The 14,547-nt window shown below is 59.2% G+C and overlaps 1 protein-coding gene across 1 annotated transcript; it reads left to right on the plus strand.

Annotated features, from left to right (window-relative positions):
* The first annotated feature begins 2,579 nt into the window (after window positions 1-2,579).
* Sstr5 (somatostatin receptor 5) lies at window positions 2,580-9,716 on the plus strand. Its single transcript, XM_005323630.4, has 2 exons — window positions 2,580-2,630; window positions 7,388-9,716. The coding sequence occupies exons 1-2, from the start codon at window positions 2,614-2,616 to the stop codon at window positions 8,514-8,516; spliced, it is 1,146 nt and encodes a 381-aa protein (XP_005323687.2). The 5' UTR covers window positions 2,580-2,613; the 3' UTR covers window positions 8,517-9,716.
* Window positions 9,717-14,547: the final 4,831 nt, after the last annotated feature.

Below are 14,547 nucleotides of genomic sequence, written 5' to 3' on the forward strand. Positions count from 1 at the left end.
ATCAGCAAGTGGGAGAAGGGACAGTGGTGGGACAGAAACAGAACCGTCCCCACAACACAGTGAGAGGAGTCCTCCTGGAGACCTGGCCAGGATCGCTACCTTTCTGGCCTCACCTGCCTAGCCACACACTTCTCTCTGCCCCAGACCTTTGCACCTGTGGCTCTCTTCCTCACTGGGCCACTCCTTCCTGGAGAAGTAATCCTGGCCCCTCGTGCCTGTTATTTTTGTCATTATGCTTCTCTCTGTATTTATTACAATCTAAAACTTTCTACCTTTAAAAGATATATATATTTTGAGCTGGGTGCAGTGGCCCACACCTATACTCCCAGAGATTCAGAGGCTGAGGCAGGAAAATCACAAGTTCAAGGCCTGCCTCAGCAATTTAGGGGGACCCTGTCTCAAAAAAATAAAAGAAATGGGGGAATGTAACTCAATAACTCAGTGGTTGAGTGCCCCTGGGTTCAATTCCCAGTACAAAAAATTTTAAGGGCTGAGGGTGTAGCTCAGTGGTTAGAGCACTTGCTTAGTACATGTGAGGCTTGCCTAGCCCTGGGTTCAATCCTCAACACATATAAAAATAAATTAGTTAAATAAAGGTATTGTGTCCAACTACAACTAAATTTTTTTTTAATTTTTAAAAAATGTTTCTTGGTTTGTTGCATGTCTCAGCTCTGCCCTAAGCTGTGGGCAGATGCTGTTTCACCACAGGCACCTCTGTACCACTGAGGGCAGCCGGACACCTGAGGAGCGCTCTTTCTAGGTATGTAGAGATGGTTTGCTGAATATGCTGGTGTGCAGCAGACCACACCTGTGTGCTTGAGGAGGCTGCCTTGCCAGCCAGCAGGCCTAGCTTACTACCTCATCCCAAGGAGCCGCCCATGGGACCCAGGTGCTAGACCCCAGCACAGGCTGAGTCTGCTTCCACGGAGTCCTGGATAGCCAGGACAGCTCAGCCTGCCTGCCCAGGGCAGAGGGTGCTCTGCCCCCTGCCCCCCACCCCTGCTGCTGTGGTAGCACCTCAGGGAAGGACATCAGCTCAGCCAGAGCCAGCCTGGCAGCTCCTCCAACCTGAGAGGCAGCCATGGGGCCTGTGGGGAGGGCTGCCTCCCACAGGCTGGCTTTCCTCTTTCCAACTCCATTTTCTCCAAACTGGGTGCCTGGCCCTCCACGGGGATGGGGTCTATTCAGCCCCTTGGGAGCCTGGGGTCTGGGGATGGGAGAAGGACAGCTGGATGACTTCCTGAACATTAAGATCCAAGTCTGGGTAGGGAAGGGTACTGTGAGCCTCAAGGACCAGCCAGGGCCTCCACATGATAGCAGGCACTAGCTTTGAGGCTGGGCTTCTTAGTTCTCTAAGCACTTTCTCCATTACAAACAGAATCACATTCCTAGCAGGAAATATGGAGTCATAGAGAAGCATAAAGAACAAAAAGAAGCCAGGTGCAGTGGCACACACCTATAATCCCAGCTACTCAGGAGGCTGAAGCAGGAGGATCACCAAGTTCAAGGACAGCCTCAACAATCTAGTGAGAACCTGTCTCAAAATAAAATATAAAAAAGTTCTGGGATGTAGCTAAGTGGTAGAGCAACCCTTGGTTAAACCTCAAGTATGGGGGGGGGGGAGAAGAGAGAAAAGGAGAAGAAAACAGTCCGGGTACCCAGCCTCCCTGAGAAGGGAGCTGCCCAGCGACAACAGGAGGGGAGCAGCAGCATGCCCACCTGTGGACAGGCAGCTAGGCTGCTCCCCACACTCCTCCAGGTACAGGTGCCTCCTGGAACCCCTCATTCACTCAAACAGTGGCCAGGCTCCAGGTGCAGGGTAAGGGTCCTGGGAACTTCATCCCAGGGTGGGATTTCCTCAGGTCCCACTCAGCTATCTGTGCCTAGCAGGGGAGTTCTCCTTGTTAAAACCAGGGGCTAGCATTGATGGCCCAGAGACACTTGCAGAGGCCGCGCCTGTGCTTTGGCCCCTGGGAACCCGGTTCTGCTAAAGCGAGACCCTGCCACAGATGAACCAGCAGGCACACAAAGCATCCTGCGATTCCCAGGACCACTAAGCCAGCTGGGAATCTGCCTTCCCTTTTCCTCCCATCTCAGAGAGTCCTCAGTAAACCCCTAGGCCTCCCGCTGCGCGAGGGCGCCCCCTCTCAGTCCTCAGACTAAGGACTATACAGGGACTCCATTGGCCCTCTGCTGGGGTCTGCGGCCCAGAGTGAACAGCAAAAGAATGGGGTGGGGACAGGGACCCTCATCAGAGTCACAGCCAACAGGACCGGGACTACAGGTCCCTGTGCAGAGGTGTTGGGACTGACCCACGGCCAGGGCTGGCGATCCACGGGGAGCCAAGCAGAAGTGTCAGCGCCGCTCCCACAGTCTCGCTCCAGAGCGCGACCCGCCCGCCCACACGTGACCCGCCTCGACCCCCTCACCCAAACCTCGTACTGTCTCTTCCCCTCCTCAAGGCAAGCCCCCGACACCCCCAAACCCGGCACTCGCCCCGCCCGGACCCGACCCCCCCCACCCCCGCGCTCGCCCCGCCCCCGACCCGACCCGACCCGCCTCCCCTCCCGGCGCCTGGAGCGATCGCTGCGCGGACACTGCTACGGGAACCCGATGGAGCCGCTGGCCAGGTGAGTGCCGCCGCGCTGCCCACCGCATCCAGCGCGGGAGCCCCTGCCCTGCGCCCCGGCCCAGGTCCCGCTCGGGTCTATTTTACCGTCTCCGAAGGTCTCAGCGCTCTGCACGCAACCCTGGCCTGGGGACCGGCTGCGCACCCAGTGCCTGAGGCGCGCCCAGGCGCCCACGCACCCGGGCCCGGGACACTCGCAGGATTCACCTGCCGCTGCCCTGTGTCCCCCTCCGTCTGCTCTGCAGACTGGGCAGCTGCACTCCTTCCTCTCCTCAGCCCCCTCCCCTCGTCGCCCTCAGACCTCTGCGTTCTGGAGGCCGCCCCTTGTACCCAGGTCAGGGCAGAAGCTACAGGAACCCAGATGGCCCGAGGGTGCTCTGGGACTGGTGGGAGGGCTCTGAGGCTGGGACTGGTGGGGGTTCAGGAAACGGTATGGAGGCAGTAGGAGCCTAGAGTGCAGGATAGGCGGCTTGTAAGGTGGGGTTGGCCAACTTTGGGCTGGGGAAGGAGGAGGGAGGTGGAGATCCATGTACTCAGCCAAGGGTCCTCAAGCTGCAGTTAAGCTGCAGGTAGAGTATGACCAACTCTGGGGCCCAAGGCCTGATGCAGCATTAAGGTCTGGGGTTCTGGAGGTGCCTCTCACAACTGGGGGACTGGGGTGCACCCCTGCCTGCTGGGAACAGAGCTTCATCTACCCTAGCTGGGCACTTGTGCCCACCTGACCTCCAAGTATGTCCACTCCTCCAGGAAATCAAGAATACCCTGCAGTGGGGTGCAGACCCTGTCCACCCCAGAACCTGCCAGCTGCCAGGTGTGTCCCAGGGCAAGGAGGCTAGGAGCCAGGTCACCCAGAGCCAGTTGTGGTTACCAAGTGTGTTGGATCAGTCCCCAAACTCTGGGAATAGGGTGGGACCGGAGCCTCCAGGGCAGAGGTGGTCCATACATTAATGATCATGACCCAGTATTGATTCCCCAGGAAAGTAACCATGGAAATTTCCAAAGAAGTGGGCTGGAGGTGGAAGGTAGTCTTGAAATATCTCCTGGCCATACAGACCCTTCTGAGCCCTTGAGGGGGACTGTGCAGCTCTGGCCTGCCTGCTCCCACCTGTTTCTCTTAATGTGAGGAGGATATTGCCCCTGGCCCCAGGCTGCCCTAAAGACAGTGGAGGGGCAGGAGTGGGGATTGCCATTGGTTGCACAGTCAGAGCCTTGCTGGGGGCAGGGGAGGGGGTCCCAACAGAGGAAGCAGAGGTCAGGAAGCTTGTCTTCGGGGAGGGTGGCAGGATTAGGCTGCTGTCTCAGCCAAGATGCAGTCTATGCTTGCTCCTGCTCACAAGAACACTGGTATGCTCTCCCCCTGGTGAGGCAGGGGTCTGGGAATCCCCTGAGTTGCAGCACTCGTACCTCTCCAAGCTCCAGCTACCTGATGATGCTGGCTATTGCAGACTTTATTGGGGGCTGGCCTGACCATGGCTGCCAGGCCCAGGGGACACAGGTTCTGAGACCCATCCTTGTTCCCAGGCCCTTGTCCCGCCCACCTTCTCCCAGGAGCCTGGGCAGATGCCCTTCCTGATGCTGGGGAGAAGCTGAGCTACCTAGGGTGGCCTGTGGGAACAATGACTGAGCACCAGGCCCTGCACCTGCTGTCTTCATGCCTGAGCTTATCTCATGTGTTCAGTAACTTTGCAGTTGGCAGGAGGTGCTGCTCCTGAAGCCAGGGTTCAGAGAAGCAGCCTGGCTTGCTCAGGAGCACACAGCCAGAGTGGGGCAGGTGTGTGGGCCGGGCCTGTTCCTGGTGCCATGAGAGTGGGCCAGCTAAGTAGATCCTTTCCTGGGGGGTGGGGGGGTCTGGGTGCCACAGGCCCCATGGTCACTTCCCTCCTGCTGCATCTGAAAGGGGCCTGGGGCAATTTTTCACAGGTGCCTATTTTTTGAGACTAAAGTTGCTGCTTCTGATTAATGGCCTGTCAGGATGAGCTTCCAAGAGGCTGGAGTAGCATGGGGGCCTGTTTCCTTCTTTCCTGCTATGAAGTATAACTGGAGAGTTGACGTGGTTACCGGCAGCAGAAGTGGAGGCCTGATAGCCTGCTGAGCCCTCCTGGGTTCTGGGTAACTGGGGCACCTGGGAGTGGCTGAGAGCTGCAGACAAGAGGAATTTACTTAAGATCAAACATATGTTCAAGAGTCCGAGGCCTGTGACAGAAAGGACCTGAGCCACCCCCACCAGTGGGCAGCCCACCTTCAGGGCTGCTTGATCATCTCTGTCCTGCTCAGGCCTCAGGGGTATGGGCTAGAAGCCCTTCCTTGGTGTTGTAGGGAGAGGGTGACCGCAGCCCATGCACGTCACTCACCTTGCCTCTCCCAGGATCTGCTGTCTCCAGACCACAGGCCTCCTAGAGGCCTTCCCACAGCTGTCCATGGGAGCCATAAACATTACTTTAAATGCTCAGCTTCCTTTAGAAATGTGTAGAGGCCCTTGGGGCCAGGCCTTGGGGACAGATAAACAAGCCCCCTTGCTGTCCTCCAGGGCCAGCTTCTAGGGCAGCCTGTATCTGAGGCAGACTCGCTCCTGGCCACATGCAGATGCTGGTTGAAGCAACGGGTACCACGTCCCATGCCCTGACAGCCCTTCAGACCCGAGGACTTGGAGTCTAGCCAGAGGGACTCCCTGACACGGCCTTTAAAAAGCAGTCATTTCCGACAGGCACCTACCTTGACTTTTTGCTAGGTAGGTTTCTGCAACACAAATGTTCACCACACACCTGCAGCCTCACTGACCACCCGGGCAACACAGCCCTGAGCAGTCCTCCCCTTTCTGGCTCCGGGCGCTCCACTAGGAGGACTCCAGGTGGCAGCCTGGTCTCTCAGGTTTGCCCGGCTGCAGCTCCTCTTTGCTGATGGAAGCACGTTGTCCTCCCGTCACTCCTGACACCAGGCGATGCTTTCCTCTTGTCTCTACCTGGTCTTTTTGAGGGTTCCCTCCTCGTCCTTGATGCTATGCTGCTCAGTGGCCATGACTTTCCTCTGCTGGTGACACAGCATGTCTGTGGGAGATGCCTCTCTGTCCTTTGCAGCTTCGCCCTGTAGCCCTGGCTGATATTTTAGTCTGCTGTGCTGGGCTCCTTCAGCCCCATTCAGTTCCCCGATTATCTGTTCAACACTCTCCAAACTGGAGCTGATCTGGACTTTGCTGGGCTTGGGTTTTGTTTGTGCATTTAAATGACTGTATTTGTTCATGACAAAGGTCTATTATTTTTAAGAATAGACACTTGTTCATTTTACTTCTTAAAAGTCAAATTTATAGGGACTGGGTACGATACAGTGCTCACGCTTATAATCCCAGCAACTTGGGGCTGAGGCAAGAAGATCACAAGTTCAAGGCCAGCCTGGAAAGAAAGTGAGACCCTGTCTTAAAATAAAAAATAAAAAGGTCTGGGGGTGCTGCTCTGTGGCAGAGCACCCTTGGATTCAATCCCTACCACCTTCCCACCAAGAAAGTCAATTTCCTTGACAATCTTTGTCCAGGCCTTGCTTGAGACCCCTAACACACTGAAGCAGTCTCTGCGCAGCAGGTAACCCCCATGGCCCTGCTGGACCTGAAGTGAACTCATGGCCCATCCCCCTGCCAACTTTCCAGGCCGACTAGCCAGTGCTGAGCAGCCTGGCCTGCAACCTAGGTGACTGGAGGTGTGGGTGTGGACCCCAGGGTAGAAGGGTGTCCTGTCTTGTCTTCCAGGCTTAATTGCCTATGCCCCATCCCTGGTGTCCCCAGCCCTGGCAGTGGTGTGAGCATCCCCTGTCTGAGATAGTGTGGGTCACTCAGGACACTGATCGTGGCTAGCAGCCCTGGCTCAGGCGCAGGGGCTCTGTGGGTCCAGAGTGGCTGCCCCTTGGTGCCGTTCCTCCTGGGCAGGCAGCTACTCCCTCGTGAGCCTCATCTTCCTATGAAAGATGCACCTTGATGTGTGCCTACCCCTGGACTTGCCATGTCGATGTACTCTGTGCCTGTCTCTGCCTCTCCACTGATACCACACGTGCCTGTCCCCACTGGGTTCTGTCCCCCCAGTCCTGCACCCTCCTGGGCTGTGTCCTTGGCCAGCACCTTCTGTACATCTCTCGTGTCCACCTGCTCCCATGCTGTTTCCTAGGTCATTTAGCTCCATGTCACCCTCTCTGGAGTCCATAGGCTGTGGCCACTGTCCAGGTATAGGGACCTCTGGTGCCTTTGCCACTGCACAGCTTCTCAAAACAGGCTGCTGGGAGGTGGACATCATGTGCCAGGGATAGCATTCCCTAGAGCCAGGTGGACACTGGCAGAGCCTCCTGGGGGAGGAAGGCCCAGGCCCTGTGGAGCCCAGCATTGCCCACTCCCAGCAGAGCTGGGCTGAGGTCACTGCATGTCCTGCAGGTCAGCTGGGTGCTGCAGTCCTGCTCTGGAGGCCCCTGACCACCTGGTGCCTTTCCTGTTGTGCTGCCCCTTGGGGTCTAAGAGGCCTCAGGGCCAGTGGAGTGGGAGGTCACAGAGCGACCACTGTGGCTATCAACAGCCACGTCTGTCTTGGCTCACCAAGACGCCTGTCTACTGACCACATGGCTTTTCCTTCCTCCCTTGTTTTCCAAACAATTTGCTTAATGTGATTTCCAGCCCAGTTGAACATGACTAACAATGTTTACCTGCCACCAGGTGGGTGGGGCAGGGAGGCAGGAGGAAGGAATGCCGTCTGCCCCACTCATCACACCTGTCCTTCTCTTCTCTAGAGACGGCTTCGGCCAGCACGTGGCCTTGGCCCCCACCATGGAGCCCCTGTTCCCAGCCTCTATGCAGGACTGGAATGTGTCGGTCACCCCTGGAGGTGGCCACAACGGGACACAGGGGGGAGTAGCATCCTCGGTGGGTGCCCGGGCAGTGCTTGTGCCCATCCTGTATCTGCTGGTGTGTGTGGTAGGGCTGGGTGGCAACACACTGGTCATCTATGTGGTACTGCGCCACGCCAAGATGAAGACGGTCACCAACGTGTACATCCTCAACCTCGCCGTGGCCGACGTGCTGCTCATGCTGGGGCTGCCCTTCCTGGCCACACAGAACGCAGTCTCCTACTGGCCATTCGGCTCTTTCCTGTGCCGCCTGGTCATGACGCTGGACGGCATCAACCAGTTCACCAGCATCTTCTGCCTGACCGTCATGAGTGTGGACCGCTACCTGGCCGTGGTCCATCCACTGCGCTCTGCCCGGTGGCGCCGCCCGCGGGTGGCCAAACTGGCCAGCGCAGCCGTCTGGGCCTTCTCTCTGCTCATGTCGCTGCCGCTGCTGGTCTTCGCTGACGTCCAGGAGGGATGGGGCACCTGCAACCTCAGCTGGCCGGAGCCAGTGGGACTGTGGGGTGCCGCCTTCATCACCTACACGTCTGTGCTGGGCTTCTTCGGGCCGCTGCTGGTCATCTGCCTCTGCTACCTGCTGATTGTGGTGAAGGTGAAGGCGTCGGGTGTGCGTGTGGGCTCTTCGCGGCGACGGCGGTCGGAGCGCAAGGTGACACGCATGGTGGTGGTGGTGGTGCTGGTGTTCGTGGGCTGCTGGCTGCCTTTCTTCATAGTCAACATCGTCAACCTGGCCTTCACGCTGCCCGAGGAGCCCACCTCCGCCGGCCTCTACTTCTTCGTGGTGGTCCTGTCCTATGCCAACAGCTGCGCCAACCCCCTGCTCTACGGCTTCCTCTCTGACAACTTCCGCCAGAGCTTCCGGAAGGTTCTGTGCCTCCGTGGGGGCTATGGTGCAGAGGATGCAGACACCGTGGAGCCACAGCCGGACAAGAGTGGACGGCCGCAGGAGGTGGCGCTGCCTGTGCGCAGCTGTGAGGCCAATGGACGCATGCAGACCAGCCGGCTATGAGGCCGCAGCAGTGCCCAGGTCCTGCGGGCTCCCCATTGCCCAGCCCTGGGGCTACAAGATGGGTACTCCTCAGTGGCCCTGTGAGGATGGGGCTGAATGGGGCCAGAGAAGGTGTGGACATGGCACGGTGGGTGCCTCGGTGACCAGCTGGTTGCCGGCCTGTCCTCCTGCTCAGGCCAGGTTCTAGAGAGGAAGAAGGGATTTGGTCATGCCCCAGGAAGTGCCTGGACATCTCCACCTCCCATCCTGGCCCCAACCTACATCAGCCATCCAGGCCAGGGAGCAGTTTCTCTAGGAGGCCAGCTATGGGGAGACACTCCTGACCACTGGTGTGAGCCTGTGCTGGGGCTCTGCCCACTCTGTTTGTACCCTTGTCCTTGAGCCCTGAGTCACCTGGTCACAGAGCACAATGCCCTGTATGCTCAGCTCTGGCCTCTGCTCCCCAGATCTCCTGGGGACCAGTGGCCACCCCAGCTCCTTGCTGGCCCTGTAGCTGTGTGGACCTCGGGGAGGCAGGTGCAAAGCCATGTAGGTCTTGGGCAGCCAGCATGAACTGGAATCCCAGAGGATACCCTCTCCTCAGGGCCTCTGTCCACCCACCTGTCCCCCATCACCTCTGTCCAGGGGGGAGACAGGCACCCTCCCGGGCTCCACACTGGGATGGAGGAGGGGCACCCACAGGGACAGGGCATGGCCACACTGGCAGACGTTTAGTCTGAGGGGCCCAGCGGGGGCAAGGAGGTGTCTTTGAGGTCAGGGGCCGCAAGGCAGCACAGTCCTGTCTTTTGCCTGGTTGGGGGCTCAGGAGGCAGCCTGTAGCCATCCATAGGGGCCGCACTATGTGGGTTAACACAAATGCCAGCAAGGGTGGGCCCCCCGAGGAATCTGCCCTCTAGGCTGGAACTGCCCAGGTGCAGGGGCCAAGCACCCCGTGCCAAACCTTGCTGGGATTCCCCCCAGGGGGCACACTGCTTTGGGGCAGCCCTGCCTGGCACTGCACAGCCCTGCAGGAAGGTGCTGTGCCAGGCTAAGCAGGGCTGGGTAGCACAAAGGCCAGGCTGGTGCTGCTGGGCAGCAGGCACGACCCTCTGCCAGAGGCCAAGCCTGGACACTCATTCTGTGTGCTGAGGGCACTTGTGTTCGAGAACCTGCTCCCTGAATGAATTAGAGAATAAATGTTTGATCCTTCCTCAAAGCAAATATTGTCCCTGAAGCCGTGGGAAGCCAGCGGGACCTAGAGTGTGTTGTAGGTGTGAGGCCCGCAGCCCAGCCTGCCTACTGAACCCAGGCGAGGCTGGGATGGGTTGGCCACGCCCAGTTGGGAGTGGGCAGCAGGGTTCACAAAGTGGGGGTCATTGGGGTGCCAAGCTGGGGCTGGCCATCCCTGGCCTCCTGGGATTAGCCACTCTGGGCAGGTGAAGTGTTCTCGATGTGGGTTCCACAGAACTCTGCCTGCCCCCAGGGGCTGCAGGCAAAACCCACCCTTGCCGACAGGTCCAGCATCCCAAGGCACGTCCAGGGAAAGATATCCAGGGAGAGACCAAGGCCTGTTTGCTCTGCAGCTCCCACCTCCTGTAAGGCCTCCCCTAGGATTTGGATAAAAGATGCTCCTGTTGGAACAGCTTGGGGGAGAGCAGATGGCTCGGAAATCTCTGCCCAGACCAATCTCCCCAGTCGATCAGATCTGACAGAGGCCCTCCCTGGGTGGGGCCAGCAGAATGTCCTGCCTGGAGCTCAGTAGGCCAGCTCCTAGTCACAGAGAAAGGACTACAGGGCCTCTGTGCAGTAAGGCAGGTGCCCCCCCCCAGAGGATGCTTGGCCCTCCTGGAAGCCTCCTGCCCCATCTTGTCAGTCTGAGGCCCCTGTGAAATTGTAGCATTGTCCAGACACCAGCCCCAGGACCCCTTGTCCCTCTGTCTAACACCCCAGCCCCACAGCCCTGCTGGACCCACATGCTCACCTGGCTGCAGGTGCTCACCTGGCTGCCTTTGCTGATCGTCTTCCCCTCATTGGGGGCACACCCCACTCTGGTCAACCTGAGCAGCATAAGCCTTTGCCCCGAGGCCCATCAGGGACAGTGAGCTCCAGGGAGGCCCCACCGCTGAACCTGGTTCACATCTCACTAGTGCGGGCCCCTGGCCTGGGAGATCGGAAAGTGTGTGTCCTTGGACAAGCACTGGTGTGCACCTACTGTGTGCCCACTGGGGTTTAGTTGCAGGGAGCATTGAAGTGCATTCCAGGCAAAGGAAACAGCATGTGTGAAGATCCAGAGGCAAAGGAGCACAGACCCGAGCTCTCCAGCCTGGGGTGGGATGGCTTGGACAGCACAGACAGCAGGTGATGACCTGTCCTGGCTTCCGGGAAGGAAGGAGGACAGGAGAGATCAGGAGCACCAAGACTGGAGAGAGAGGGAGCCGATGGAGGGCAGGCCCTCCAGGGAAGGGGCAAGGCGGCCGGCCCAGGCCAGGTATCTGGGGCGGGGAGTGTGGGCTCCCAGGGTGCTGAAGAGGCAGAATCATTGTCCCTGGCATGGCATAGGGCCATGCTGGCTTCCAGTTGGGGCATGAGGGAGAGAGAGACCTCAGATGGTGGGCTGAGCCTGTGGGATGTTCTGGGAGGTTCTATGCAGCCCATGGCCCCTAGGACCAGTCCTGACCTGTCTGGGCAAGGTAGGACACCTCAGGGCACCTGTGTAAAGGCCTGAGCTTGGACAGCCCTTGGAGTCCTTGAGCTGCTCCCTGCCCTTCCGTTGACATCTTGAGGTCCCCAGTCTCCACAGATGTGACCGAGGGGCAGAGACACCACAGAGGACTCAGAGCCTCCACCATCTGCAGGCTGCGGCCAGTAGGATGGGGGCGGTGCAGGGCAAACATCCTGTGCGGGAGCGGCAACCTGCTTTATGGGCGCTCCGTCCGCATCGATGGGTTTTATTGGCCACTGGGCTCCAGCGGTTCCCAGAGTGACCTTGCTCAGGAAATCCGGCCTGCGAGGCAGGGACGAGGATGGGGGACAGGAGGTCTCTATTTGCCCAGCAGGGCAGGGTGCAGGTCAGGAAAGGTGGGTGTTGGGGAGCAGCCCCCACAGGCAGAGTAGGCATTCCCCCCCTAGGATGGCAGCCGAGTAAGTCTGGGCTCACAGGACTGGGCAGTGGCTCCTGCCAGCCCACCTACCTCCTCATGTTGGGGGTCCCAGGTGGGTGCTGGGGAGGGCGTGTCCCCACCCTGCTGTGGTGTCCTGGGGAAAGTGAGAGCAGCAGGGGTGAGGGTAGGCACTGGGCAGAATAGATGGGACATAGGTGGCCAGGGGGCTGGGGATGCCATTGCTTCCCATCAAAGAGTCTGCCAAGGTGGGAGTTGGTGGGGCTGTGGGGTCCCAGGAAACCATTCAAGGACATCCACTTGTGACTCTCTCCTGCTCGCCTCTGGGGCTCCCTATCCCCACGCTTCCTGAGGCACCTCCCGCATGGAAAGAAGTGTCACCCGGGAGCAGTGTGAGGAGATCCTGATCACGGCAGTTGATTGGTTGGCCCTGGGGCTTTTCCTCCCTGGATGGAGATGGACCGGCCCCCAGGCTCATGCCCTGCTGGGCTCCTATGGGCTGACACCCCTGGTCAGTGCAGGGCAGCGAGAAGGCCAAGATGGGGCCAGCAAATCCAAGAGCATGGCCCCTCCACCCAAGTTCACGAGGTGAGAGTCATGAGCCTGAGCAGGCGGCCAGGAGTGAGGGCATCCCAGAGCTGCCCTCATGTTGGCAGGGCTCCTGCTGCTCCCTCACTTAGGCCTGTCCTGCCCTGGCCAAGCCTGTGTTTGTCCCCTTGCTCTGAACAGCCTCAGGGCTCAGGCCCAGGGCCCCTGGAGCCAGGCAGGGGCCCAGGAGAGAGGAGCCTTATCACTTCTCTACCCATGTGGCTGTGGCTCCCCTAGAGGATTGGCCCTTTTGTGACTGGTTTATGTCACCCAGCACCCTGTCCTCAGGGCCCATCCCAGCAGGTGTCCAGGGTTCCCTTGTGCTTGGGCACCACGTTGCCACCTATGTCCCTCTCATGGGGAAGCTCCCAGTCATTCTCCCAAGCATCTTGAGGTTGCCACACAGCCACGGTCTTCCCTCCTTCATTCCTGGTTGAACCAAGGGCTCACAGCTGGCATTCACCATGCTCCTGGCTGTCACTCTTGCCCTCTCACTGGATGGGAAATGAAGGTGCTAGTGACAGGTCTCCAGCCTCTTTCTGAGGACCATCCTCAACCTGCCTGGGCTGGCCTGTGCCCCTTGAGCTTTTATCACTTTGAAGAAAATTGAATGTGACTTTCTCATCTTCTTCCATTTCTTGGTCATTTTTAAAAATAAATAACTGCTGTCTCATCCTGGGCCAGGACAGTGGCCCTAAGCACATCCCCACAAGTGCATTGAGGCTGGGGGTTAGGTGTCCCACTGCCTCTCTAACCCAGCATATGGGGTTTAACAGACACGCTTTGCCACTGTCAGAGAGACGGGGTCCCCTCCCTGGCCTGTCCACATGATAGCTGTGCTACTGTCAGCAGGTGCCACTGCTCTCGTCCCTCCAGTAGGCAACCTGGCAGCAGGCCTGGCCCTGGTCCTGCCTGGGCCCTTGTCTGGACTCATCCCTGCCTCCCCGTGTGGTGGTGGGCAATTCCTGGGCTCTGGAGATCAGGAACTCCCTGCAGCACCTCCTGCAGAGTGGGGCTTTCTGCAGAGAAGGAGGCTGCAGGTCCAAGGTGGCTGGTCCAGGGCTGTCCTCCAGAATTCCTGGGTGCCCCCATCCAGAGCCTGGTGTGGATAGGTGTTCTCCTTGCCCTGGCAGACCTTGTCCAAGGCTGCCTTCCCAAGGGGACCCTTGCCCCAGGGTCCCCATAGAGCTCTGGACAGCTGCATTCGTGCTGAGTGGGTGGGAGTAGGGAGAGTGGCCACCACATTGGCCCCCGTGTCTGCAGGCTCCTCCAGGCCCAGCACCCAGACCCAGCTCAGCCCCAGGCAAGGTTGCCCAACCTGCACTGGAGGCCCAAACAGAGGCCCTTTGCACCCCACTGCAGGACAGGGAAGTGGAGGCTGCAGAGCAGGGGAGACAGAACGTAGGATGTTTGGAGCCAGCTGGGCTGGAACTGGACCTGAATTTCACTGTGTGGCTCCTGTGAGCACCAATCACACACCCTGGTGCTTCAGAGAGGTCAGGCAACATGCCTGAGGATGCACAGCCAGGACTGGGCTGGGACTTCTCTCCTGGATCCCTTCTGGCCAGGCTGGCCCTCAGGATGTAGGGACATGGGTGTCCTGGATGGGCAGGAGGGGAGTTCAGGAGTGGGAGGATGTAGATACCCTGTGCAGATACCTCTTCTCTGTAGGGAAGCCTCTCTGCCGCCTCGTACTGCCACACCACTAGCATTCAGGCAGCTCCTTGCTGTGCCTGCCGGTTGCCACCAGCCCAGGTGTGTCCAGCTACTCCAGCCATAAGAGGACACAGGGGCTTCCCACGCCTCAGCATCCCGGGTGGGGATGGCTCTCTGGGGTGGAGTTTCCAGGTACCAGGGCCTGGCCCGCAGTCCCCACCCTGGCCCTAAGCCCCTCCTGAGCCCTGTCCCCAGAGCCCCCCTGCCTGGCCTCCTCCTTAACTTTCACAAGACCTCTAGACACACCAGGGAAGCCTGGAGGAAGGGCCCCTGGGAGTGCAGGTGGGAAACTGGCTGCTACAGATGGGGAGGGATGGGGGCTGCAGGCTCTGGCCATGGCTGGAAGAAGCCCCCTCCCCCACTGATGAGCTCCTGTGGACAGCAAAGGGGGCTGCTGCTGCATGCAGCCCTCGCTCCTGCCTCCGCACTGTTGGGCTGCACTTGTCCTCTCAGCCCTGCCCACCAAGGGCCCTTCCTCTAGGAGGTCGACTCTCGGAACTGCAAGTGCTGGGTGCTTTGTGGGCCCTGGCTGGACCTCAGCTCTCTACCTGTCCGCAGAAGCCAGCCAGAACACTCAGTGTCCCTGTGGAGTGGACATCTCTCTATGAGGACGAGGGGTGCTTCCAAGA

This window comes from Ictidomys tridecemlineatus, chromosome 10 (assembly GCF_052094955.1).
Source record: "Ictidomys tridecemlineatus isolate mIctTri1 chromosome 10, mIctTri1.hap1, whole genome shotgun sequence".
In the NCBI taxonomy this organism is placed as follows: domain Eukaryota; kingdom Metazoa; phylum Chordata; class Mammalia; order Rodentia; family Sciuridae; genus Ictidomys; species Ictidomys tridecemlineatus.